The sequence below is a fragment of the Myripristis murdjan genome, chromosome 6 (assembly GCF_902150065.1).
Source record: "Myripristis murdjan chromosome 6, fMyrMur1.1, whole genome shotgun sequence".
NCBI classification, from domain to species: Eukaryota; Metazoa; Chordata; class Actinopteri; order Holocentriformes; family Holocentridae; genus Myripristis; species Myripristis murdjan.
Window position 1 is genome coordinate 1,065,077 of NC_043985.1, and position 25,698 is coordinate 1,090,774.

General features: G+C 40.9%; 1 protein-coding gene across 1 annotated transcript in view; it reads left to right on the top strand.

Moving 5' to 3' along the window:
- The window catches only part of agbl1 (AGBL carboxypeptidase 1), a gene marked incomplete at its 5' end in the record, with an annotated part of 188,366 nt that overhangs the window by 20,175 nt on the left and 142,493 nt on the right, over positions 1 to 25,698 (top strand). The window contains one exon of the mRNA XM_030053330.1: positions 15,026 to 15,063. Within this exon, the coding sequence (XP_029909190.1) occupies positions 15,026 to 15,063 (38 nt within the window). The remainder of the gene's footprint in view (positions 1 to 15,025; positions 15,064 to 25,698) is intronic.

Sequence of the window (25,698 nt, forward strand, 5' to 3'; positions counted from 1 at the left end):
AGACAGTCTGTGTGCGCGGTGCACCTGTCAGATCCGGCAGACCTGATGCCGGTCGGCACCGCACGGGCACCGGCCGGAGTGCGGCCACCCAGTCAGGTCAGGTCTTCCGGATCTGCCAGGTCAGGTCCAAAGGTCCAACCTGTCAGTTGGACCTTTCTGAAGAAGGAGGAAGTTACCTCCGAAACTGTCACGGTAAATAAACATCCCTATGTCTGATCAAAAGGAACAAAAACGTTGTTTAGTTAAAAGGAAGACATGATGAATGTATTTGAACTATATGGATTTATGATGATGTCGGGCCATGCCTGTGTCGTATTTCAACGTGATGACGTGCATACCGGGGGCAATCGCGCTTGGGCACGTTTGGGCTTTAGGTAATGTGAGTGCAGGCCAGCAGGGGACTGAGGAAAGGGGAATTTTTGCTTTAGCAAGATACGGAGCAAATGGCACTAATGTGAGTAGGCTGATTGCCTCTCTTGTGATTATTGATTGCACTTGCACCATTTTGTTACTTCTGAGCAGGGGTGACGCCAGGAATTTTGGGCCCCATGAAAAAAAAAAAATATTTACTCGATGATGGTTTAATAATTTTTTATTAGTTTTTACCTATTTTTTGGGGGCCCCTGTCAGGTAAGGGCCCTTGGAATTGTCCTAACTTTTCCCCCATATACGGCGCCCCTGCTTCTGAGTGCTATATGCAGTGTGCGAGATAAGGGGGAGCTAAGGGGAGCACAGCTCCCCTAGTGGTGACATGAGCTCCCCTGGCTGGAAACATTGTGAAATTTTGGGGGAGCGGTGCCGGCTCGGTGCCGGCCAGTACTGCGCGGTGTCCAGCCGGTCAAGTCTGCCGGATCTGGATGATTATTATTATCAGCTGATTATTGATTGTGCAATGCCGCGATTCACAGTTAATTGCGCTGCGCGCATTAAACAAGCAGGAGGACGGCATGATTTAGGTCGTATCCATGTTCACACGTTGCGTGCGTGACCGTGCATGTGCTCGTGCATGAGTGCCGGTACCTTACTGGAGCACACCCCCTCCAACCGTACCAGACTAATTTTAAGTTGATTTAATTAAATAGTCAAACGTTACTTTGGTGGTCCGTGGATTAATTTTTATCATGTGGACTGAAGTTTGCGTAGCCCATATAAATGCTCGGGAAATCTGTTGTTCAAATGAATTTACCTGATCCATCGGGGCATTTTATGTAAATATTCTACATTTGACATCTCACTCTAAGGTTTTTTGAAAAGTTGGCAGCTCTGCCTCTGGAATGAAGGGTACAAATGATTTTTTTAACATTTGCGTCAGCGAGCTGTCAATCAGGACCATTCTCTCACCCAGGAATAATTTGCCCCCCCAAAACATTTAGAGCTAATTAATTGTGCCAATTTAAATGTCCCTAAAATGTTGTGAAACGCCTCTAAAATAATTTTAATTATCAAATTTCCTTGAATGACTTCTCATTTCTGTGTTCCTCTCCTACAGAGTGTCAGCTCTGTATGGCAGGCAGCTGTTAGCCAGGCTGAAGCTGCTTCACATCAGCATCACAGCCTCTCCCTCATACAGAGTCGGCAGCAAAATCTAACGGATTTTATCGGTCCAGGAAAATCCTTTCATGCCGTAATGCTCTCCTCACTATTTGAGCTCCTTGTTCAATGGGATCCTCAGTGATTGGGCAGGCCATGTTTTGGCAAACAGCTGATTGGCCAGGGGGCGGTGCTTTATGTAGGATTCAATCCTATCTTGAAAGCTAGCCTGCCCCGGAGCAGGCTAGCTTTCAGGATCAGGTTCAGGACAGGTTTCCTATCCCGATGAGAGGTGAACTAGCTTTGGGATATAGAAAATCCGGAGTTGAGCCTGAAATTATCTCGCTAACGCCTTAATCCCGCTTCATGATACAGTCCTCAGGCTATTTTATTTATGTTTAATGTGTTGTGTCCTCCTCTTCTGCCTGGAGCATGTTTGAGGTGTTCCCCAGCATGTTTGCATTCTCAGTTCCCTCTTTATGGGTTTTCAGTACAGCTTCTGAAAAAGTTGGAAGACAAAATAGGGGATACTTTGACATGTAGACTGGAAGAGCTGAGGGACTGAACCACCAGCCTTACAATAAGTAGACAACCCACTCTACCTCTTGAGCTACCGTTACCGCCTGGAAGTGTTCTACTATCTTATAGTGTCAAATATTTTCACAAACTACTAAAAACTCCATACTACAAGTCTAGCGCTTAATTAGTATAGCGCTAAACCCTAACCCAAAGAACAAATGAACCTAGCTTGCTAACAAAAATGTCCGCTCATCTTTGTAAATCCAAAGTTTAGAAGCATTTCACACAGAATACTGACGAAAGCAGTAAAGCAGATCTTGCGTACCATGGGAGACGATGATAAGTATCTAAAAAGGAGGCACGGTCACTTGTCTCGGTTAAGCTAAGCTAATTAACTTGTTGTTGTGCTAACGTATTTACATGACGTTGATAGCCCTGTATACGTTAATATGTGCTTGCTGTAACGTTGTCTTTACTACCAACGTAATAAATAAATATGCTGCAAAAAGCTAATTATCAAGTTAATTATCATCTTAATCGTCTTTATTTTTAGTTAGCTCTGCTTAAAACACTTACATTTTAATGAAGGAGCTGATGGTAGCTAAATACAAATGCGTGATTTTGCAACGAACTACAATTTATGTATGAGCCGATTAGACGATTAATCATCAATATCGGTGACTATAATCAACAATCAAAATAGTCGTTTGTGGCAGTCCTGGTGCATAACTATAAGCATGGACGAACACCTCAAACACCTCATACACCTCAAAGCAATATGAAGTTCAAAATATGTATACAACTACAGCTACAGCTACAGCTATATCTATACAAAGTTGTCATACAGAAATTTCACAGAAACAGGTATGCAAAAAGATTAACTTTTTAGTAAAACTCAAACTCTTTCAGTTCACTGTGTTTTCTAGTAGTACTTCTAGTTTTCTATTGTTACTTTTCATTTCACTGATCTCCTTGTAGTTCACTGTTCCCTTTGTGGTTTGACTGGTTGTAAAGCATATAGCATAAAATTATCACCCAATTCTGTGTTTGACCTTGTTAGTCAACTTCCCTCCAACTCATTACCACCAATTTTACACTTATTTTTGGAATGTATGGTCAACAGACCTCATTTACATAAAATTCTACCTCATTTTTGAGTAAAAATAAGCAGAAATTCTGAATTATTTTGACTATAGTTAAACTCAGGCATATAAATGGATGGATTATTGCTGACTGGTATATGTGAAAATGAAATGAAATCATTTCAAATGTTTGGACCACCACCCAGTGATGGGCAGATCAAATTGACCAGGGAATATCACAGGAGGGGAGAAATTGAAAAAAATATCCATAATTCAATGCAAGTAGTGATCATTAATTTTATTTGAAGTGAGTGTCACAGAGAACCATCTGCCATTTTCAGTTCATGAAAGAAAATCAAATCTTAAATATAAAAAATTGTGCAGTCAGTCTAAAAAGATACAATAAGTAACATGCGACACCTTAAAAAATACACTTTGAGTAGACGGTTATTTTTAAAGAATGTTAGCTCAGGGGAAGGAGGCTAACAGTTAGAATCTGGAATATCCAGCCAGTATCCAGCACTCAGTAACAATGAGAGGAAGATAGCACCACTGCTATCTAAATAAATTAGCAATTTTCTTTTTTTCAAAATGCCTTTTGACAACCCCCAGAGACAAGCCATGAATTTGTTGCTTTCAGTCAAAGGTGAGGAGTGGTATATTAACAAATAGCTAATATGAACAGGTATCTAAACCTGGATGGTTTCTATGATTGCAGCCACTCCAGTAAGTCGAAGTTTAGTGTGTCCTGTGACTGCAATGCAGTTTGGTCTGTTCAAGTTGCTGTTGGTGCAGGAATTAGTCTTTCTGCCTCTTCTTGGTCTCTCTGCCTCATCTATGAGGTATATGTCCTTGCATAATTGAATGCTGGTGCAATATGGCACTCTTATGGCTGACACCAAAACCTTATGTTTACCATTAATGTTTTTGCTTAAACATTTTCTGCAATAAAACTTCATTGTCGCTGTGCTAAAAATATCTCAGGGTGATATCACATCATCTATGTTTGGCCAGGTATCCACAGGAGTTGCCTACTGTTTGGCATTATTATACTACATTACATTACTACATTATTATTTACATTATGAAAGATCACCATAATATTTACGTATTCTTGGTCAAAGACGTCTCCTCATGCATAAGTTTCCTCTGGCATAGGTTTCATCCCCTGTCCTCTTGGATCATATATCTTCTCCTCATCTGGCTCTGTCAGAACCAATGGCAACGTCCTCTAGTATACCCACTGGGGCATGCCAGGAACACCAAGCGTACCGGCTCCTCTGCTAGGTCTAATGCCAGGCATACCGACCCCTGATTAGATGCTAGTGAACATGAACCTCCCTGTTGGTGCAAGAGAATTGGATACATACCCCTGAGACATCACAGATTTATAGCCCTCAGTGTGAGTTATCCATGAAATTTGTCTGAAGAGGCCAAGTGTTAATTGTTCTAATGGAATTAGAAGATTCTGGGATTCCAGATTTCAAAGTGCAGCTGCCAGTTTTGACAATCTGTAGGAAGTGGCAGCATTAAATTCCAGTGATTTGAAGGAGGCGAGAAGGTGGCAGGTATGTGATTTCCCTTAAGTGTGTATTACACATGTCAGTCACAATGATGTGTCCAGTTATAGCTTTGATGTGGTGCCTGTTGGATATGCTGGTTGGCAACCATCCACACTTTTAAAGCAGTAAAGTCATACTGTCCAAAGGTGTACAACTAAATCTGTCAATCTGTTTTCAACTGTCAGCAGCAGTTAATCTCTCACTACAGCCTTTTAGACTGCTAGGCACTGCAACACTTTTTACAACCCTCTTTATTCTTCTCCAGTGTGTTGTGTATGAGGGACGAAAAATGACAAAACAATAAATAAATGAATAAATAAATAAATACGCATATAAATATATAAATGCATAAATAATTAAATTAATAAATATTTCGACATTTATTTATTTATTTATTTCTGTTTTTATTCATGCATTTATTTATTTATTTATTTATTTGTGTATTTATACATTTATTTATGTATTTATTTATTTATTTTTACATTTATTTATTTATTTATTTATTTCTACATTTATTTATTCATTTGTGTATTTATATATTTATTTTTACATTTATTTATTTATACTTTTATTTATTTCTACATTTATTCATTTATTTATTCCTTCTTTTATTTCTACATTTATTTATTTATTTCTACATTTATTTATTTATTCCTACATTTATTTCTGTATTTCTACTTTTCCACATTTATTTATTTTTGTATTTCCGTGTCGTATGTTAATAAGGTGGGCGGTTCTTACATTAGTCTTAAGCACGATTGGTTTGTGGGTGTGATCCTATCCACTGCTACTACCTGGACTGGCAGTAGTAGTGGGTAGCAGTGGACTAGCTAGCTACTAGGGCATTAACAACGCCAGACTTTTCCATGTTGTCGACGTTACGTCGACCCGTCAACACCGGGAGATTTCTGGGGGGCTAGCGGGGCTCCAACCGGAGGGAGGGAGGGGTTGTAGTGGAGCGCCGACCAGGCGACCGGGGGGGTGAGGAGGCTGTAGTGGAGCGCCGACCGTGTGTGTAGTCGGACTACTGGAAGTAGTCGGTGGGTGCATGATTTACCACATCATTCGCCAGTGACCTTAAATCACTGACGATGGCTCTCAAAACACTTTCCATTGCGTTTCACACAGTAGCTAGTAGGGCATTAATGTAAACATCGACCCGTCGAAAGTCGAAGAAACACACACACACCCACACACACACACCCACACACACGGTCGGCGCTCCACTACATTTTATTAATTTAATTATTTATGCATTTATATATTTATATGCGTATTTATTTATTTATTTATTCATTTATTTATTGTTTTGTCATTTTTCGTCCCTCATAGTTGTGAACTACTGTAGAATGCGATGGATATATTTTATTTTCTGATGAATATGAATATTGGGAGTAAGATTAAGCTGTAGAAAATAGTATGATTTCCAAAATAATAAGGAAGTCAGAACAACAGCTTAGTGACATCTATGAAAAACCTGACAATGAAAGAAAACACAAATCTCTGATTCCAAAAGAACGTCATAGAAGATTTCTTATAAAGAAATAGCATTCTTTACAGCCTTTGGGGCAAGCTCCTGAGTGTACTTATAGGCAGTATGTGTGTTTTACACATACACCCCCACAACAAAATCAGAATTTTGGTTGATTATTTGGGATGAAGGTTTGGACCAAGTTTGGTAAAGGTCAGCCATCTAAAACAACTTTGGTTAAACTTTGGTTTAAGGTTATGCTCAGGCATCTACAACTTGGGTAAATGTTAGCCAATTCAAATTTGTTAAAGGCTGCAGTAATGTCATTGTTAAATATCAAACGAAAGAGAAAATTCAATCACCATTGAAAACTGTTTGGTGTGATCTGGTTATCAAAGGTGGTTTTTCATAGTTCAAGATAAATGTCAATTTGCCCTGACTGTGCTGATTATGTTGAAAAATAAATATATCTAAAACTGAGGTACAGAGGTACCAATAAATATAAATATAACTCCTAACTTATGCCACAAACTTATCAATCACCCCTCGTATATGCATTTGAAGACATTTGAAAGCATAGTCTGTGTAACATGTAGTTTCATGTTAAAAAGGATTTTTTTTTTAAATTGTGTAAAAATAACTGATACTCCAAAGACATCTTGAAAATGTGAGAAGACATGAAGCCACTGTTCATTTGTTTATAGGCCACAGTGTTTGTAAGTCCTAAGTTTCACTCCTAAGAAATTGCAGGTATCCTGGAAAAGCCTTGAGGTGCATTTCCAGGCACTGATGGGTTTTTGATGCCACCCAAGTCATGGCTGTTTTCTGATCTGGCCTAATGACCTGAACTAAGTAAATCCCTCAAAATAAATAAATGCATAAATAAATAAATAAATGAATAAACAAACCACTCACAACATGCTTGGTGTGAACTTGCCCTTTATGATGGTTCAAAAGTCATGTTAACATGTTAAAGAACATGTTAAAGAACCCTTCATCTATATGATAAGGTGACTGGCATATCCTGTATTTCTCACAGATTTGTTTTTGTCCCAGCTAAAGGGCAGAGTATCATGTCTACAGCCTGAAATAGTAGCACCGCGACTGTACGGCTGGTAGCTCACTGCAGTTTTTTCCATTCTGATGAAACAAACTAAACTGAGCTGACTAGAACTAATCATTGGAAACAGTCCCATTTGCTAGTTAAAAAAAAATCTCCTGAAATGGTGGACATCTCAGTTTTTGAGAATATTTATTGTAGAGAATCTATTAAGGTATAGATAGCATATAGAGGAGGATGAATGGTAAGCATGATAAGATTGATTTCATATTAAAGAATGAGGTTAAATGTTGGTGGCATGGAGGCTCGATGGTTTGCACTTTTGGTTGGGGAAACTGGGGATGACTGTAACACTTTTTGTGCCAGTAAGTGCCAGTAACTCAGTTGTTATTCATGCTACATCTCTCAAGTGTGATACACTCATATTTGTCTACCACAGATAAATCTGACTTTGTATCCACCACAGCAGGGATACTCAAGTAGTTCAGGCCAGGGGCAAGTTTTGGAAAATAAAAAGGGGCAGCTGGATAATACTAGTGAGCTAGCCTGCTAGCCACTAAAAATACTTGGTTACGGTTAGGAAAAGGTTATTGTTAAGGTTAGGAAAACGTTTGTCATAATACTTAAGGTCAATAAAAGTTCAGGGTGGTAAAGTCACAATATGCAGGGATTAAAGTTCTCAGTCTCTAGACAGATTTCCGTCAGTTGGAAAAAGAGGGGGAAAAAAAAGTTGCACGTGCATTTTGTTGTGGTACAGTTTTGACTATCCAATGAAATCATGTTAGGCATTAAACTGACGCTGTTGTAAACCAATAAAGCCAACCAGAGCCTTGGTGTATTAGCCAATCAGAAACAGAGAAGGGCGGGTTCACCCCTGCCCCTCAGGGAAGGATCAGGGGTCCTTTTCACAAAGCAGGTTTAGTGAAAACTCTGAGTCTGTTAACCCTGAAATGAGGGAAAGTCTGAGTTTTCCGTTTCACAAAGGGAGGTAACTCAAAGCAGAGAAAGAGGGGTAACTCTAGCCTGTTTCCCCGAGGGAGGGAACTTAAGCTCTCGGTCAGTTACCGCTAGGGATGCGCATTTAGATTAATTTTATAACCGAGTAACCTAGTCTGGGCCTACTCGAGTACCCAAGTAATTAGGTTAAATGGGGACACATAAAATCGTTCATATACAGCGCATCAATATACCCCTGTTTAATCGAGGAGAAAACTTTTTTCACAGTCATCGTTATCTTGGTGGTAGACTGCTTTCATGTTTTATCCATGTACCAGTAGGCTAAATAAAATAGGCTAAACATGTATAAATGCTCCCTGGTGTGCGTGGTTGAATCCATTTATTAAATAAATCGGTCTCAACCAGTGTTCACGAAGCTGACGGAATAAGCAGTCTTCGGTGTGGATGCGCATAGCTAAGTAGGTACCCTCTCTCTGAAAATTGAAAATGTATATCTATCTAGATGTTAGACTAAATTATTTATTTGCTAGCTCAATCATGTTGTTACTATAGAATATCCGCTGGACTTTTTTTTTTCATGGACCGATAGTTATAGCCTACTTCTGCCGACTACTCAGTCATTTTTAATCTAACAGGTGCCGTGACAGCGACACAGCTGATCTTTATCTACAACCAACTTATATTAACAGTTATATTTAAATACAGGCTACTGCTTTCCAGTGTCAGCACCACAACAAACATCTGTCTTTTCATAAACTCACCGGCAGATGTTTTATTTCAGCTGGGGCTGCGTTACTCCAATTTAACGTCAGCTCCGATTAATGTGGCTAAGCAGCAAAAGTAACAGTAAGCAGTCACATTAAGGCTGAACAGAGTTATATAATTTCAACCCCACCTTTCGGGGGCTTTTGCTAATTACCTTTTCAGGCTATTATAAATTTACCTCTGAAATAAAGACGACAGTTTTCTCAGATGTGTCGATTTATTAAATGTTCATTTCAATGTACAGATGCAAACAAATTGACAAATTAATTAAATCAATGGTCTTGGCAACTCATAAAGACTAAACAAATTAATAACGATTAGTAGGCTGATTAATAACTGATTACATTAGCACATTAATAACAAGAAAAAAGTTATAGCCGCACATCTCCGTGGAAAATCTTACAGGTAGCCTACTGTCCGTGGTGCTGACTCCGCATTTCATTCTCTATTATAGCCTAGAAATTAAAGCTCCATAAAATTCACGGAGGATCTTGTTTAGCTCTTCTTTCCTTACAGCTGAGAAATCAGCTGTTTGCCCGGTGTTTGTCAGGTAGTCTTGTAGACATTTGACGGCCCAAGACGTTGACCGGGCCGTACCGGCTTCATTTCCTGACCTCTCCAGCTGATCCAGCTCTTCACTCGTCACTCTCGTGTATCTCTCCTTTTTCTCTTCTGTCTTGTCTTCCTCGTTCAGCCGTTTATCCAAACTTAGGTCGCCAACAAATCAAAATTGACAACAAAACGGTCCATTATGCAGGCGAACAAAGCTGACAGCGGCTTTTGATGCGGGTTTCAGTGAAACGTTTTGCGTTGCCATGGAAACCACACAGACTCAGGAAATAGCTAATATTGCGGGAGGAGTAATATATTCAGTGATGAGGTTTTTTTTTTTTTTCATTTAAGCACGGCTAGCCGTACTCAATTGCTCATTTGAGCACATTCTAAACGTCTGATTGACCAATCAGATTGCTCGGTCGGATCTACCTGTTGTATAAATGTAGTTTGATCCTAAGCTGGACTGGGCACTTTTGTATGCCGCGGATAACCGAGTAGTAATTTGTAACCGAGTAGCAAATTCTCCCCTCGGATAGTCGGGTACCTGGTTAACCCCGCCCATCCCTAGTTACCGCAGTAACAGACTCCATGAAACTAACCTGGTCGGGACCAGGTTTTTCTCATGAAACCTCGAGTTTCTCTCTGTGTCCGCCCTCTTTCAGCCACACACGGTATTTAACTTCCTCATTCATTCAGTCAGCAGGCGAGTTTTGGCGTGGCGTATTAGTTCTGCCGTCTGTTATTTAAAAAATAATAATTAAAAAACAGTCAGTAGGCCTTTATTAGAAGTCTATTAGTAGTTAGGTGGCGACTTTTTTCACGAACATGGCATGTCCTTTCGACAACGACCCCGTGGATGAAGGTACAGTGTTACTGCGCAGAGAATTAAATATTCGTCGGGAGATGGTTATAAGACCGCGCATAGATGTTTATGCCAAGGTCTTACCTGTCTGAACAATGTTTTTATATTGCACTTGGCAGCTTTATAAGCAGCTGCCAAGTGCCCTTCTCCCCCCCGGGATTGCACCTAAATGAAATAAATTAATAGGCTACCATTCAAGCAGTTTTCCCCAGTAATATTATTGTGATTGCAACAGACTACGTTTAAACTTACGCATTGACCCGAGCAGCAATGTTCTCCCACGCCGTCTCCCTCTTCTTTGCTGCTGCAGCGGTGTTGCACTTTAAAAAAAAAAAAAAAAAAAAAAAAAATGTTCAAACTCGCTGTATGAATGCATTAAGATTTCCAATTCAACTGGGGTGAAAAACACAGCACGACGCTTCCCCGTTGCCATGGTGACTCGTTGACTCCATTGACGCTGGACCCCAGTTGTAACTTGTCAGAGACTGGAGGGAATACTGCATGAGTGGAATTAACAGATGTAACGTGGATTTTTTACCAACTTAAAATGGATAGCAGATGGATAACGTCATCTGATAGCAGCTTCTTTGGTAAGTGTCTATTCCCTGTTGAGGTTCGGGTTTACTTTATACTTTATACTATATATTAATAAGGACAGAGCATATTAATCGTAATGTAATGAAAGTTGATTGTTAATCTCCGTGTTACTACAGCTGTTGTCGCCGACTTTTGCGATTGGTCATTTATCTTTAACACGAAGAAGATTCCAGTAAATTTCCACATGCCAACATGGACGCATTGATAGTGAAGGAAGGTTCCGACGCAGTGGCGTAATTTCACTTTTTTCCCTGTGGGTTATTGATCAAAAGGGCCCCCTGTCAAAGTCTTAACCCAGACCTCAGAGGTAATAAAAACCTGTTTGGGAAAAACGATGCGCGCAAAGACACAGTGGAGAAGTGCGCCTTTTTCAGTTATTGCCCTACAAGAAAGAGCACAGCATTCATTACATGAGAACTGACGTTAACTAGTCCTTGTCAGTAGCCAACTTGGGCATATCATGTTTTCCTGACACTGATTCCCCAAAACTGAATAAATACCACACAAAGCAAAACAAAACTGCTTTGCTAGCTCAATCATGTTGTAACTTGAATATCTGCTGGAAAAAATAATGGTTTCATGGACTGATAGTTAGCTATACTCCTGCCGACTTCTCAGTCATTTTTAAACTAACAGGTGCCGTGACAATGACTCAGCAGCACAGCTGATTTTTATCTAGAACCAATTTATATGAAGTTACATTTAAATACAGATTACTGCTTTCCAGTGTCTGCAAACATATATCTTTTCATAAACTCACCGGCAGATGTTTTATTTCAGCTGGGGGTGTGTCACTCCAATTTAACGTCAGCTCCGATTAATGTGGCTTAGCAGCAAAAGTAACAACAGTAACCAGTAACATTAAGGCTGAAAAGAGTTATATAATTTCAACCCCACCTTTCGGGGGCTTTTGCTAATCACATTTTCAGGCTATTATCAATTTACCTCTGAAATAAAGACCACAGTTTTCAGAGATGTGTTGATTTATTAAATGTTTATTTCAATGTACAGATGCAAACAAATTGACAAATTAATTAAATCAATGGCCTATGCAACTTATAGATAGATAGATTTTTATTGTCATTGCACAATCATATACGTATAATAATGCAATGAAATTAGGGCTCAGTCCTTTCGGTGCAGGGGAGAATAGAAAGCATCGTGCATTCTGCTAGTTGAATAGCCAAGTCCAGTAATAGATGGCTGCAGCCATGTCTCTGATATCAGAAAAAATGCAACAGTCACGGAAACACTTGTTGGATGTGCAAGCACAGTTCGTCATCCCGTGTTCGCCATGGACCTGGCCCTGGAAAAAGCTGGGAGGCGGCGGCCCAAAGGGCTGTCCTTTCAGCCGTGTCAACGCGCCGGCCCTGCAGCCTCGGATGTCCTGGCAACGATGAAAGTCCGGTGAAATTGGCATCCCGCAGCGCAATCCCAAGCTCAAAAGGTCCTGATAACTGTTGTTTCCTTTGCTTGTTTACGTTTCCTCCTGGACTTGTCACTGGGAAGAACTATCCACGGAGACCCCGGTGTTCTAACGGCGTCCTCCGGAATGTCCTGGTAGCGATGAAAGTCCGGTGAAAAAGGTACCTCGCAGCACAATCCCAAGCTCAAAAGGTGCTGACGACTGTACACCTACATTGCCCAACATAAGGTGGTGTTTTAAGCTAAAAACACAACCGTTCACACATACAAAAACATATAATACGGCACCGAGAGTGGAGAGCTGTAGCCGCTGCGTCTATGCGCGCCGCCATGGCAACCACCATTATAAAGAATAAACAAATTAATAACGATTAATAGGCTAATTAATAACTGATAACATTAACACATTAATAACAAGAACAAAGTTATAGCTGCACATCTCCATGGAAAATCTTATAGGTACTGTCCGTGGTGCTGACTCCGCTGAGGCACTTTATTATGGAAAGTAAAGCTCCATAAAATTCACGGAGGATCTTGTTTAGCTCCGCTTTCCATGAAAACCACACAGACTCAGGCAATAAGATATAGGCAGAGTAATATTTTCAGTGATTGATTCAGTATTTTTCATTTGAGTACGGCTAACCGTACTGTCATGCTCATTTGAGCACAATCTAAACATCTGATTGATCAATCAGATTGCTCGGTCGGATCTACGTGTTGTGTAATTTTTTAAAATCTCACGTACCCCCTGGAGTTCCTTGAAGTACTTCAAGTATCATGAATCATTTTTGACAGCGTTGGGAAGGAAGGAAGTCACAAATATTAACGGTAAATGGTGAAATTATTTATTTTTTCCAGCAAGGGCCCAGGGGGCCCCCAGGTCAGGCAAAGTGGCCCATGGGTCATAAAACCCATGGGCCTACGGCAAATTACGCTACAGCTCCGACATTTCAAAAATAGATCAAACTGTGAAAAACAAATGGAGATGGGCATGGCTTAGTGAAACGGGGGATGATGGAAAGCCCGTTAGCTCTTGGTGAAGCTACATTGTGACTACATTCCAAACTGAGTCAAGCCCTGCAAAAAGTATCAGTTTTGTTGAATAGATCAGAACATTTAAATTAAAAGCAAACTTACTATAATTAAACTGCTCAAGATCACCTTCCTCCTATACAATGCTATTGGTCTCAAATATTTAAATAGTGTAGGTTAAAGTTTTCTTACAACTTAAATGCTGTATTAGTGAACAGAAGGGCTAATACAGCATTTAACTTTTTTACTTGAAACCTTTGGGAAACGATCACACGGCAGAAAAGGGGCCATTCTTAAAGCGTGGTGCAGCGCATTGCGGGGGGATATGAACTGGCCTGAAAAAAAAAATTCAGTCAAAAATATTTTGCTTTAATCCCTGCAATATGTTAGATAACTTTCACTAATATTAGGTAGCTAATGTTAGCTATATAAAAACAAACACTGCTCTTTCTAGGATTTGACCTTGTGTCAGCTGAGTGAAAGTTGTGTTGATTGACCCATCCAACACTCAACCAGCTAATACTACACCACAGTGTCATTACTGAAAGGACAGCTAGAGGTCGCTTAACTTTAAAATGTATCTATTGGTTGTAATAAGCTGCTGTACAAAAAACATATGGCGTTGTTTTTTGCTGGAGGACAGTCTTGTGCAAAGGGTTTCAGAATTTGAAGAGACTGTCCATTTTGTTGCTTTGTCAAAGTTATTGGTCAACTCCATTCTAACAACAAGGGCAACAGTAATTGAAAACTATTTTCTGATAGGAAGACAGTGAAAACTGCATTTCATGGGACATGTTTTTTAAGACCAGGTAAACCTTAAAGAACTTCGTACCATGAGTTTAAAATTAAATGTTGCATGATGATCTCACTGCTGATTTTCCAGCCTGATAAGAATACAATTTTTGCACTGCTTCACAAATTAAAAGTCATTAATATGTCGTGTTTTGAAATATGACAAATTATGTCCCCACAGTAGAAAGACAACTGAGGATGTGTCACAATCGACACATCCTTTTTAAGAGTGTCCAATTTCCAACCTTAGTAAACACAGCATGACCCCTTCTGACCCTGAATAGCCCTGGGGTTCATAAACTGTTGTCACCCCTCATACCCCTGTTAGTGACACCCTGGCTTACTTGCTGCTAGGAACACTACCCTGGCCAGTGTGACATTCTTTGATTCTTTGACCTGAGTGTATACCCCCATCACACACACACACACACACACACACACACACACACACACAAATAAATCTTCCATGCAGACACACAGGGCCCCAACCCTGTAAACCTGGTGATTATTAATTAAGAATTTCTTGATCGGTTCACTAGTTAATGAGTTGATCTTCTGGCTAGCTGATAGCACATACAGATACCAGTGCTATCAGCCATATTCAGGGTTCATATCATGTCAGTTATATTATGTTGAAGTATTGTATATATTCTGTCCATTTTGATGCCTCAAAGTACACCAAAAGCTCCAGAAAATAGAGACATGTAAATGAAAAGAAATTCCTCTGTGGAATTTGGTGCAATGTCTGTGTGTGTGAGAGGCAGAGTGAGAAAGTGTGGCTGAGAGACTAACTGCTTCGTCTCATTCTTTTCCTAGGGCAGCGATTGATGCCTTAGCTGCTCTGCTGAGCACAAGTAAGTTTTTCATGCCTTTCATTTTTCCATGATGTTTTCCTGGAGATATAACACATCACTCTACACTACACAAACAATTCCTCCACGGACACACATTGAATGTTGAAGGAAAAATTTACCCTAAAACAGCTACTGGCAAGGTACTTTGTATTGCTTTCAAACATAGACAATCACTATATTTTTCACATATGTTACATCACAACACATTGTCATTCCCAGGTCAATAAATACCACAGCTTGGCCACACCCCTTTCACGTCTGATACCAATGCTAAAGGCACCGTGCAGCATCAGGATGAGATGCATCAGGCTTTATGACTTTTATCACGTCAGTGTCACATGGTTAGGTTTAGGCAACAAAACCACTTGCTTAAGGTTAGGGAAAAGTTAGGTTTAGGCTTAACAAGACCAGGTCAAAAGCTATTGTAGCATCCCTCACTAAGCAGGCTACAAGATGTCACACAGGCTACTGTAGGCAATAACCAACACCAAAACACCAAAACCTGACTGCTGAATGATGTGCTCACTTTTAGAATCCCACTTGACTTCCTACTCACATTAGTCTAACTCCCTTCTCCAAAACAGGAACAAGAACAACATAAACATCCTCTCTAGCTCTTTGCCAATTACAGGTACACTATCTCACCAAGTTACTGTTATAGGTAGCTGAAGTGACTGACAGGCTTTGCAGCCTCTAAGCACACGACCTGTTCACTGACATCCTGGAAATCTCAGTAACAGCATTGACAACTGTCTTTTTCTCTTAACTGAGCTATCTCTTAACAAGGTGACACTCATAACAGTTACACAATAACATGTCAGTCTGTTACACTATCATGTGGCTGGGCCGTGACTACATTTCAAAAATGGCTGTTTTGACTTTTTTGAGTTTTGTGAACAGTGGCTGTACGAGACAGCAGATTTAAAACCCCCATTATTGATACACTGAATTAGTGCCAAGCAGATGATTAGGTAAATTACAAGCAGACCTAATTCACACTTTGAATTCCTCTACCAAAAGGAAAATTAAGTAGCTTATTCCACAAATTTAAGCCATGTCGAGAAACAGTCCTCCAAAGTGTTTTGGTGAATGGAGACTATGTGAAAAGTTGGAGCCATATAACTATGTTAATGCAAGTAGCATTTTTTACTGAAATAAGCTTTGTTACTGCCCGCTTAGTTGACAAAAACTACACCTGCACACAGTTAGAATGTCACCAGTTTATTTGAAATGAACCCAACTGCCCACAGAATTCATGTTATATACAACACTGCAATAGTGAATGAGCGAATAGGTCTTGAAGGCTTCATGAAGCTGATGGTGTTGAGGCTGCAGCTCAACAGTTGGGTTGGTTCCCTCTTAGCCAGGTTTAGGACAAACATGAGTAAATATTCTTTTAGGTTTTGTGGTGCTCTTAACTGGGATACGTTACCGTTATACATTAAAAAGTACTGATAACCTACATTCCTTTAAGAGAAAGGTCAGAATGTGGGTCATAGAAAATTTAGAAATATAGGAGTACTAATTTATCTATATATAATGCCTGTATCTGATCATCATATTAGTTTTGTTGTTATTTATCCCATACAATTAATGAGTTGTATATGCAAGTTATTGTCTATTTGTTTAACTCAAGGACCACAATGGAAATAAGCCTGATGACTTTATTGTGCCATCTTTGACAATATAACCACAATGTTTTTTATTGTTGTCAACTACACTAAACTCTCCTCTTCTCTTCTCTCACTTTCTCCTCCCTTTTCTTTTCTTCTTCTCTTGAAGTGTGTGTGGCAGATCACTGGTGTTGAGGGCCAGTATCGGTAATAGGGAGTTTGTGCTTCTAATTTGAGTAGGGAAAGAATATTTCTTTTCTTGCTCTGAAGATATGACTTGCCAGGCCTCAACTAAAGGAACTACTAACTGTATATTTTAGACTATTACAACAATTACAAATGCAGGTTAGATATGTCCTGTCAGTTTCCACTCATGAGGTTACCGCTCATTTAACAATTTCACCAACATCCCCATCAGTTTGCATTCAACAAATGCAGCATAAAGCTGATACAAGATGTCATGTTTTGCACCATTTTGTGAGAGTTTCACATAGAGGTAGAGGAAGGGGGACTTCGAATTTCAGTTAGTCGTGGAATACTGGTAAAGACAAGGTCAGCCACCTCTCCCAACAATACACGGCTTTCTCATCTGCAGAGTCAAGGAAAAGGCTTGCAAGATTGGAAAAGAAGTTTTGGGGTGAAAGTTTAATGCTGCAAAGACTGCTTTGGGCCAAAGGAGAATCTCTTAGAGTTCTTCATCACAAGGCAATGAGTGCAAAATGTAGAATGATGATGAGTACTTTATTAATCCTTCACAGGAAATTACATTGTCACAGCAGCCATCTCATCACACATTCATACATAAATTAAGTTAAAAAAACAATCTGAGAACATACATGCAAACCCTTAAAAGAAAGTGCTTATGCATTGAAGACCTAGTCCAAGTGCTCATTAAAAGGTTTTATTGCAGCAGGGAGAAAAGACCTCCTGCAGCGTTCCGACATGCACTTAGGTGCAATCAGTCTGTAACTGAAGGTGCTCCTTCTGATCACCCCCAATGCATGGAATGGGTGGGAGGGGTTATTCAATACTGCCCTCAGCTTGGACAGCATCCTTTCTTCTGCCACCTGCTGGGCAGTGTCCAGTACAGTGTTGACAACAGAGCTGGCCTTTTTGATGATTTTATTTACTCTATTCTTGTCCGCTGTGCGTGCCCCCTCTCCCCAGCATGCCACAGCAAAGAATATAGTACTGGCCACCACAGAGTGATAGACACTATGCAGTAGGGGCTGGCAGATGTTAAAAGACCTCAAACTCCTTAAGAAATAGAGTCGCCTTTGCCCCTTTTTGCACACCGTCTCCACATGGATCCTCCAGTCCAACTTGTTGTCAAGCTGCACACCAAGATATCTGTGACTGGAGACAACTTCCACCTCTGAGCCCTTGATGTTAATTGGTGCAGATGCAGGTTGAGTCCTCTTCCTCTGAAAATCCACAACCATCTCTTTGGTTTTTGTGGTGTTAAGATGGAGAAAGTTGTTGTCACTCCAGTTAACAAAGTCCTTAATTAATGTCCTGTACGCCACATCCTCTCCTCCTTTAATAAGGCCAACGATTACGGTGTCGTCAGAAAATTTCTGGAGGAAGCAATCACTGGTGTTGTGTGTGAAGTCTGCTGTGTAGATGGTATACAGGAAAAGAGCCAGGACGGTACCTTGTGGTGCCCCAGTGCTGCTCTGGATTATGTCAGAGACCCCATTCTGCAGACTGTGGTCTGGAGGATAGATAGTCCAAGCACCATGAGGCTAAAGATGGATTCACCTGCATCTTTCTCATTAATGAGAATGAGGCTGTCATTTTTATTCTGTGTTGCATGGGGCTAAATATTGTGATCATTTGTGTACTGATTTGGAGTGGCAGTGGAGGGGAGGGGTTCCCTTACTCACAAAGGGCTCGACTGGACATCCTTGCCAATTTTTTGCACTTCCAAACCATCCTAGATGTTGTTTGGGTTACTCAAGAATGGGTAATAATTACAACAACAACAACATCAACAACAAAAATAATAATAATACTAACAACATTATTATTATTATTGTCATCATTGTTATTATTATTGTTGTTATTGTTACGTATTTTTTTTATAACCATTGGGTTTTTTTTTTCAGTTATTCTCCAATAGGGCAGCAGAAAAGCATTACATCTGTCACAGTAATACCTTATTAGAAATTTAATACATATACTGACACATTTTCTTATTTCAGGTGTTTCTGTATTAAGTTATACGCATTTACAATGTCCTCTTTCCTCTTGTCCATGGCTAAGACTGATCCACCTACCCTAACTCATTCATTTCAACATAAACCAAGGAAGTCCTATACTCTTTGTAAAAAGTGCAGACAACCAAGGAAAAGGGAACTGAGGCACTCCATCTTCAGGTAAACAATAATTATTTTTTAGTGAATTATTTTGGAGCAACAGTCTTCTTCAGGGTCTGAAGAAGACTGGACATAGCCTACCATTTTATTATTTGATAGGCTGTTACTGGACTATCGAAATATGCTAACCCTGAAATATTGATTTTAAATATTAAAATGGTATGTCTAAATATGCTGCCATTCATCCTGCAGCGCCAGTGAGGTGATCAGTAGTCTTATATGAATGCATAGAGCAGCGGTAGCATTATTTGATAGGATGTCACGTCCTTGTCACTGCAGGGTGAAAGTAACGGGCCTGTTACGGGCCAAGGATAATATGGCACAATGGCAACGTGCAAAGATAATGACACAGTCCATGCGATTATTTAATATTCAGTTTCAAGAGAAATGTCATTCTACGTAACGCATGTTGAATGAAAATTTTAAATAGGCCAAAAAAATAGGAAAATATAGGAGATAATAAGAAGTTTGAGGAGTTATTTACCAGGGTAGCAAGAAATGATGGGCGGGGCAATGAAATTTAAAAAAACGGCTCAGTGCATGCGCAGTATCGCAAGGCAGCATTTCTCGACAAGTAGCAGAAATCGACAGAACACCGGCTTCATTTCCTGACCTCTCCAGCTGATCCAGCTCTTCACTCTCGCGTATCTCTCCTTTTTCTCTTCTGTCTTGTCTTCCTCGTTCAGCCGTTTATCCAAACTTAGGTCGCCAAATAAATCAAAATCGACAACCAAACGGTCCATTATGCAGGCGAACAAAGCTGACAGCGACTTTTGCTGCGGGTTTTGGTGAAACGTTTCGTGTTGCCATGGAAACCACACAGACTCGGCAGATATAGATAGGCGGAGTCAGGAGCGCCGGATTCACTTAAGAAGTGGGGGGGCACTTACGGTATAAAAAATAAAACGACGTTTGGCTCATTCCCGTTAACTCAGACACACATGCCCCAAATCCATCACCAAGATTGAGGTGTCTTTAAAATTAATGCTTTGGACTTGTCGTTTCATTGTATATCATGAATTAAGGTGAGGTCCGTGGCTGGGTAGGCAGGATCAGCCAGAGCTGAAATCGCATAATACATGCATACAAAAATATATATGAAGTAGAACTCAATATTAAAACCACTGCAAAGTCAATCAAGCTGCCGCTGTCAAAAATGTAGTTATTGAGTACGTTTACATGCACACCATATTCCGGTTCGGGTCAATATTCCGGCTAAGGTAACTGCGCCGCGGCAACTAGAATATTCCGTTTACATGTTACTTGGCATGCCCCCGTGTTTCGGCGTATTCCACTCTCTGACGTAATGCGACACTCAGCCGCGGGGGGCAGCAGTACGCGTATAAGCGTCTGGTCTGCCGGAAAAACAGACGAAGAAGTCTTCTTCCTTGTCTTCTTTTTCTTTTTCTTCTTCTTCTGTCGCTATTTCTATGTTTTCTCCCATCGATATACTCCGTGATATTTAAGTCTTTCATTAGCTGAAGGCGGACTGCAGTCTCCTGGCTCTTGCTGCTGCCATTTTCCCCGCTTGCAGGTAACCATAGCAACAAAGACGCCACAGAATTCCTTGTGAGTCGAGCATGCGCAGTCGTGACTGAATATTCCGGTTCGGGGAGTTTTCCGACTAAGGTGGTTACATGCCCCAATATAGGGCTTGGCAACCGACGTCACTGCGCAATGCATTCTGGGACGTAAACAATGGCGCGCCGCCATTTTGTGTGGCCATATTGAGCGAGAGAAAAACAGCGCAAACAGGACACAATAACTTCTTGAAAACTTGTCGAAAGTGATTTTAAAAAGTCGATTAAACGACTTTTGACGTTTCCCGATTTTTTGTGTACTTAGTCTGTGGCGTCAGTGCATATACCAGGGGTCGGCAACCCGCGGCTCCGGAGCCGTATGCGGCTCTGTCATCCCTCTGATGCGGCTCCCTGTGGCTTTTGAAAATATTTGATGAGTATTTAATTAAAATGTATTTTATTTTAGTTCCTTCGTTTTAAAAATGTAATTCTAAATTTGAAGATTATGGTGATCTTGTAACATCTAAATAAAACGTGTTAAAAAAATTTTGTCGCTCTTAAAAGCAAACATCGTGCACGCCTCACAGATGACAGCTTACGATCCTGTGTAAAGATGAAGGTGACGGCATACAGCCCTGGGGTCCGTTTCCCAAAGCAGGTTTAGTGAAAACTCTGAGTCTGTTAACCCTGAAATGAGGGAAACTCTGAGTTTTCCGTTTCACAAAGGGAGGTAGGCTAACTCAAGCTCTCGGTCAGTTACCGCAGTAACAGACTCCATGAAACTAACCTGGTCGGGACCAGCTTTTTCTCATGAAACCTCGACTTTCTCTCTGTGTCCGCCCTCTTTCATCCACACACGGTATTTAACTTCCTCATTCATTCAGTCAGCAGGAGAGTTTTGGCGTGGCATATTAGTTCTGCCGTCTGTTATTTTAAAAAAAAAATCCATTAGTCCATTAGTAGCCTAGTTAGGTGGCGACTTTTTTCACGAACATGGCATGTCCTTGATAACGATCCCGTGGATGAAGGTGCAGAGAATTAAATATTCGTCGGGAGATGGTTGTAAGACCGCGCATAGATGTTTGAACAATGTTAGGTCTATTATATTTCATCTTAAGCTGCTGCCAAGTGCGCTTCTCCCCCGTGCGGGAGAATTGCACCTAAATGAAATAAATTAATAGGCTACTATTCAAGCAGTTTTCGCCTGTAATATTACTGTGATTGCAACGGACTCCATTTAAACTTACGCCTTGACCCGAGCAGCAGTGTTCTCCCACGCCGTCTCCCTCTCCTTTGCCACTGCAGCGGTGTTGCACTGTTGATAAAACCAACTCAAATCAGCTGTTCCGGAACCGAAAACTCAGAGTTTCTTATCTCAGAGTAGATCCACTCAGAATTCGGGGTAAGACTCATTGAACCTGCTTCGTGAAACGGACCCCAGATGTGCAGACGCTGTGCGCTGAGGTTCAGGAGCAGAAATCACATGAACCAAGTATGATAAATATTTTAATTGCCTATTATTTTGCATATATTCATATTTCCTCATTGTTCAGTGAAATTGTCCTTTTATTATTCAGGTTGACAGCTGACTGCACGCGCCAGTAAAAGGATGACGGCACACAGAGAGAGGACGGCATTTTTGGTTTGCTGCCGGTGGATAGGCCTAATTTAAGTTCGGCGTCTTTTATCATAAATACAAGTAGGACTCAAGTAGACATTGAGTATTTTTACTTGAGTAACCTTCAACCCAACGTATTTTTTTTTTCGGAGTTCAAAGTGTTTTTGTTGCATGCAGAAATGTAATTTCGTTTTCTCTGCAATCGTTCATTGATTTCATAAAGGGTTCAGTGTCTCAAAAGGGTTTAATGGCTCCCAGTGTTTTCTTTACTGTGGGAAACGTGTCTCCAGTGTACCAGCAGAGAGAGGTTTTTCTCTGCAGAACCGGATCAAAACAGCGCAGCAAAGTCGCCTGGGGGAGAACAAGTTCACAAGACATGCGTATTGCAAGTTGCAGAGAGACACTTGAGACTTTTGATTTTAATTCAGCTGCTGCACAGTTCACTGCAGCGAAAATGCGTAAAAAGTAGGCTTTTTTTTTTTTCGGGTCAATGCGTAAGTTTAAATGTAGTCCGTTGCAATCACAGTAACATTACAGGGGAAAACTGCTTGAATAGTAGCCTATTAATTTATTTCATTTAGGTGCAATTCTCCCGCGCGGGGGAGAAGCGCACTTGGCAGCAGCTTAAGATGAAATATAATAGACCTAACATTGTTCAAACATCTATGCGCGGTCTTACAACCATCTCCCAATGAATATTTAATTCTCTGCACCTTCATCCACGGGATCGTTGTCAAGGACATGCCATCTTCGTGAAGTCGCCACCTAACTAGGCTACTAATGGACTTATATAAGCCTACTGACTGTTTTTTTTTTTTTTTTAAATAACAGACGGCAGAACTAATATGCCACACCAAAACTCACCTGCTGACTGAATGAATGAGGAAGTTAAATCCCGTGTGTGGCTGAAAGAGGACGGACACAGAGAGAAACTCGAGGTTTCATGAGAAAAACCTGGTCCCGACCAGGTTAGTTTCATGGAGTCTGTTACTGCGGTAACTGACCGAGAGCTTAAGTCAGCCTACCTCCCTTTGTGAAACGGAAAACTCAGAGTTTCCCTCATTTCAGGGTTAACAGAATCAGAGTTTTCACTAAACCTGCTTTGTGAAACGGACCCCAGGGCTGTATGCCGTCACCTTCATCTTTACACAGGATCGTAAGCTGTCATCTGTCAGGCGTGCGCGATGTTTGCTTTTAAGAGCGACAAAAAATTTTTTAACACGTTTTATTTAGATGTTACAAGATCACCATAATCTTCAAATTTAGAATTACATTTTTTTTTTTTTTAAACGAACGAACTAAAATAAAATACATTTTAATTAAATACTCATCAATTATTTTCAAAAGCCACAGGGAGCCGCATCAGAGGGATGACGGAGCCGCAGGTTGCCGACCCCTGGCCTAGCCTACTTTTCAATAAAAAGATTACGCTATAAATTGACATGCCCTGATATCATTCTTATATGGCCTGAATATAATTTTAAGCTCAATAAAATACATTACATCCGACCACACAACAGGTTCTTCCCATGACGGTAACTTCTCGGCGCGCAACAACGAACAACAAGTGGACTCACAATATGCCGATTTCTCCCATCAGCCCCTGCGGCGCTCCAGCCGTGACGTCACGCCCCCATCCCCTATTCCGGTTGGAACAGGAATATTCCAGGGGGCTTATTCGGAATTCTCTCCAACCGGAATATGACCTTAATCGGTTCGGTGCGTGTTTACATGACACGTGCGCAACCGGAATATTGCGAATATTCCGGTTAATACAGGAATAAGGTGTGCATGTAAACGTGCTCATTGACATCGGTGGATTATAGCGCGCACATAATTACTGCCAATTAATTATCTGAGACATACATTCACCTGCATTTCTGCAGGATTTACAGCCCAGGAGCTCCGAAAGACAAGATCACAACAAGAAATCAGCTGAATCTCAACAACACAGGACTTCCAGCCCCAGTGCAGTCTAAAAGAGCAACAACAATTAAGCAATAAGCCCCGAGAAGCCGTGGGTGACAGTGATTTACAACGCCCCTCAGCCGTTGTAAAATCACTGTAACTCACGTCTTCTCGGGGCTTATTGCTTTTATAAAACGGTTACCCTACATAGAGCCCATAAAATGAACACACAAGAGAAAAATCAAAAATTTATTGGTAATAATGCAACAATAAAATTGAGAACTATTCATTCTTCCACCAAGCAAGATAGAGTGGACAGAACGGTTGCCAAGCAACACAGACTCTAAGATTGCTTTTTCATCTAGTGACATCATCATGTCACATCAGGCTATTTGGGCTCGTTAATGTTGAATTGGATATTTCCATTAATAGTGCAATTGTTAAAATAGTGTTCAATTATGTTTGGACTCCTCTTTGCAGGGACGGTGGCGTGCGTTTCGTGACAGGTGCGTTTTTGCGCAGACGTATGCCTAACGTCAGTTGTAACAATAACAATAAAAGTATACTGTTAATTTAGATTTAAGATTCAAGATTCCTTTATTTGTCATTTCGCCCATAGTAAAAAATACACAGGTTAAAACAAAATAGATGTACGGTAATTTACCATACATCGGCGCTGTCACACTGTGTCCGCTTTGGGTGGAGATAAAAGGCAGGTGGATCAGGAGGCAGCAGGGAGAGGTAGGCTATTTCTCCAGGGAGGCCACCGGACACAGTGGGTTACCCGGCTGCTCATATATGAATCCCCACAGGCTTTCTATGTTTTTTCGGCTGCATATTTGTGATTTTTTGTGCATTCATTGAAAGACAGCGTGACATATTTTAGGCCATTTTCGTCGTGGCGAATGCTGAAAAAGTCGGCCTTTAATGGTTGCCCTCGTTCGCCCTGCGTCCCATATGAAGCTGCACGTCAAACCAGACTTTACAGACAAGCCCCCAAGATGTGTTTGAACTTAGTGTGTCTGCCTCGGTTATGGCTTGGTGGTGGGAAGATTTGTCACGTCCTTCTCGGCGGAGTTTCTTTACCACACCGGCGAAAACACTGTTGCTGGTGGTGAAATCAGCATCCTTTAACAGACACCAAGCACTCATCCAGGCTCAGGCCGCCCAGCAAATCAAAATTCACCACAAAGTCTAACATTTTGTTTACAAAAGTCTTGAAACAAATGTAACCTAAAGGCTGAATTATGCTTCCGCGTAGGAAGAGCGTACGGAGGTTGTGCGAAGCTTACGGGGTTGTGCGACCGCCGCAGAGCCTTGCCGTGAGCCTCCCAAAAATTGTAACTACGGGGACCCTACGCAGCCCCACAAGAGCTGTGATTGGTCCGCCGAAGTACATCATTTCCGGCATTTCGTTGCAACCGGCATCACATCCTGTTGTTGTGCCGGCCGACAGCGCCGTTTTTAAAACAACTGTTGTGTCTCGACTCGTCGGTTGTGTTTGAAAACTTTGGAGAGTGCTGGATCTCGCGGAAGAACGCCTGGCCGAGGAGGTGCGCAAGTACCCGCACCTATACGACTCGTCCTCTCGCCATTAC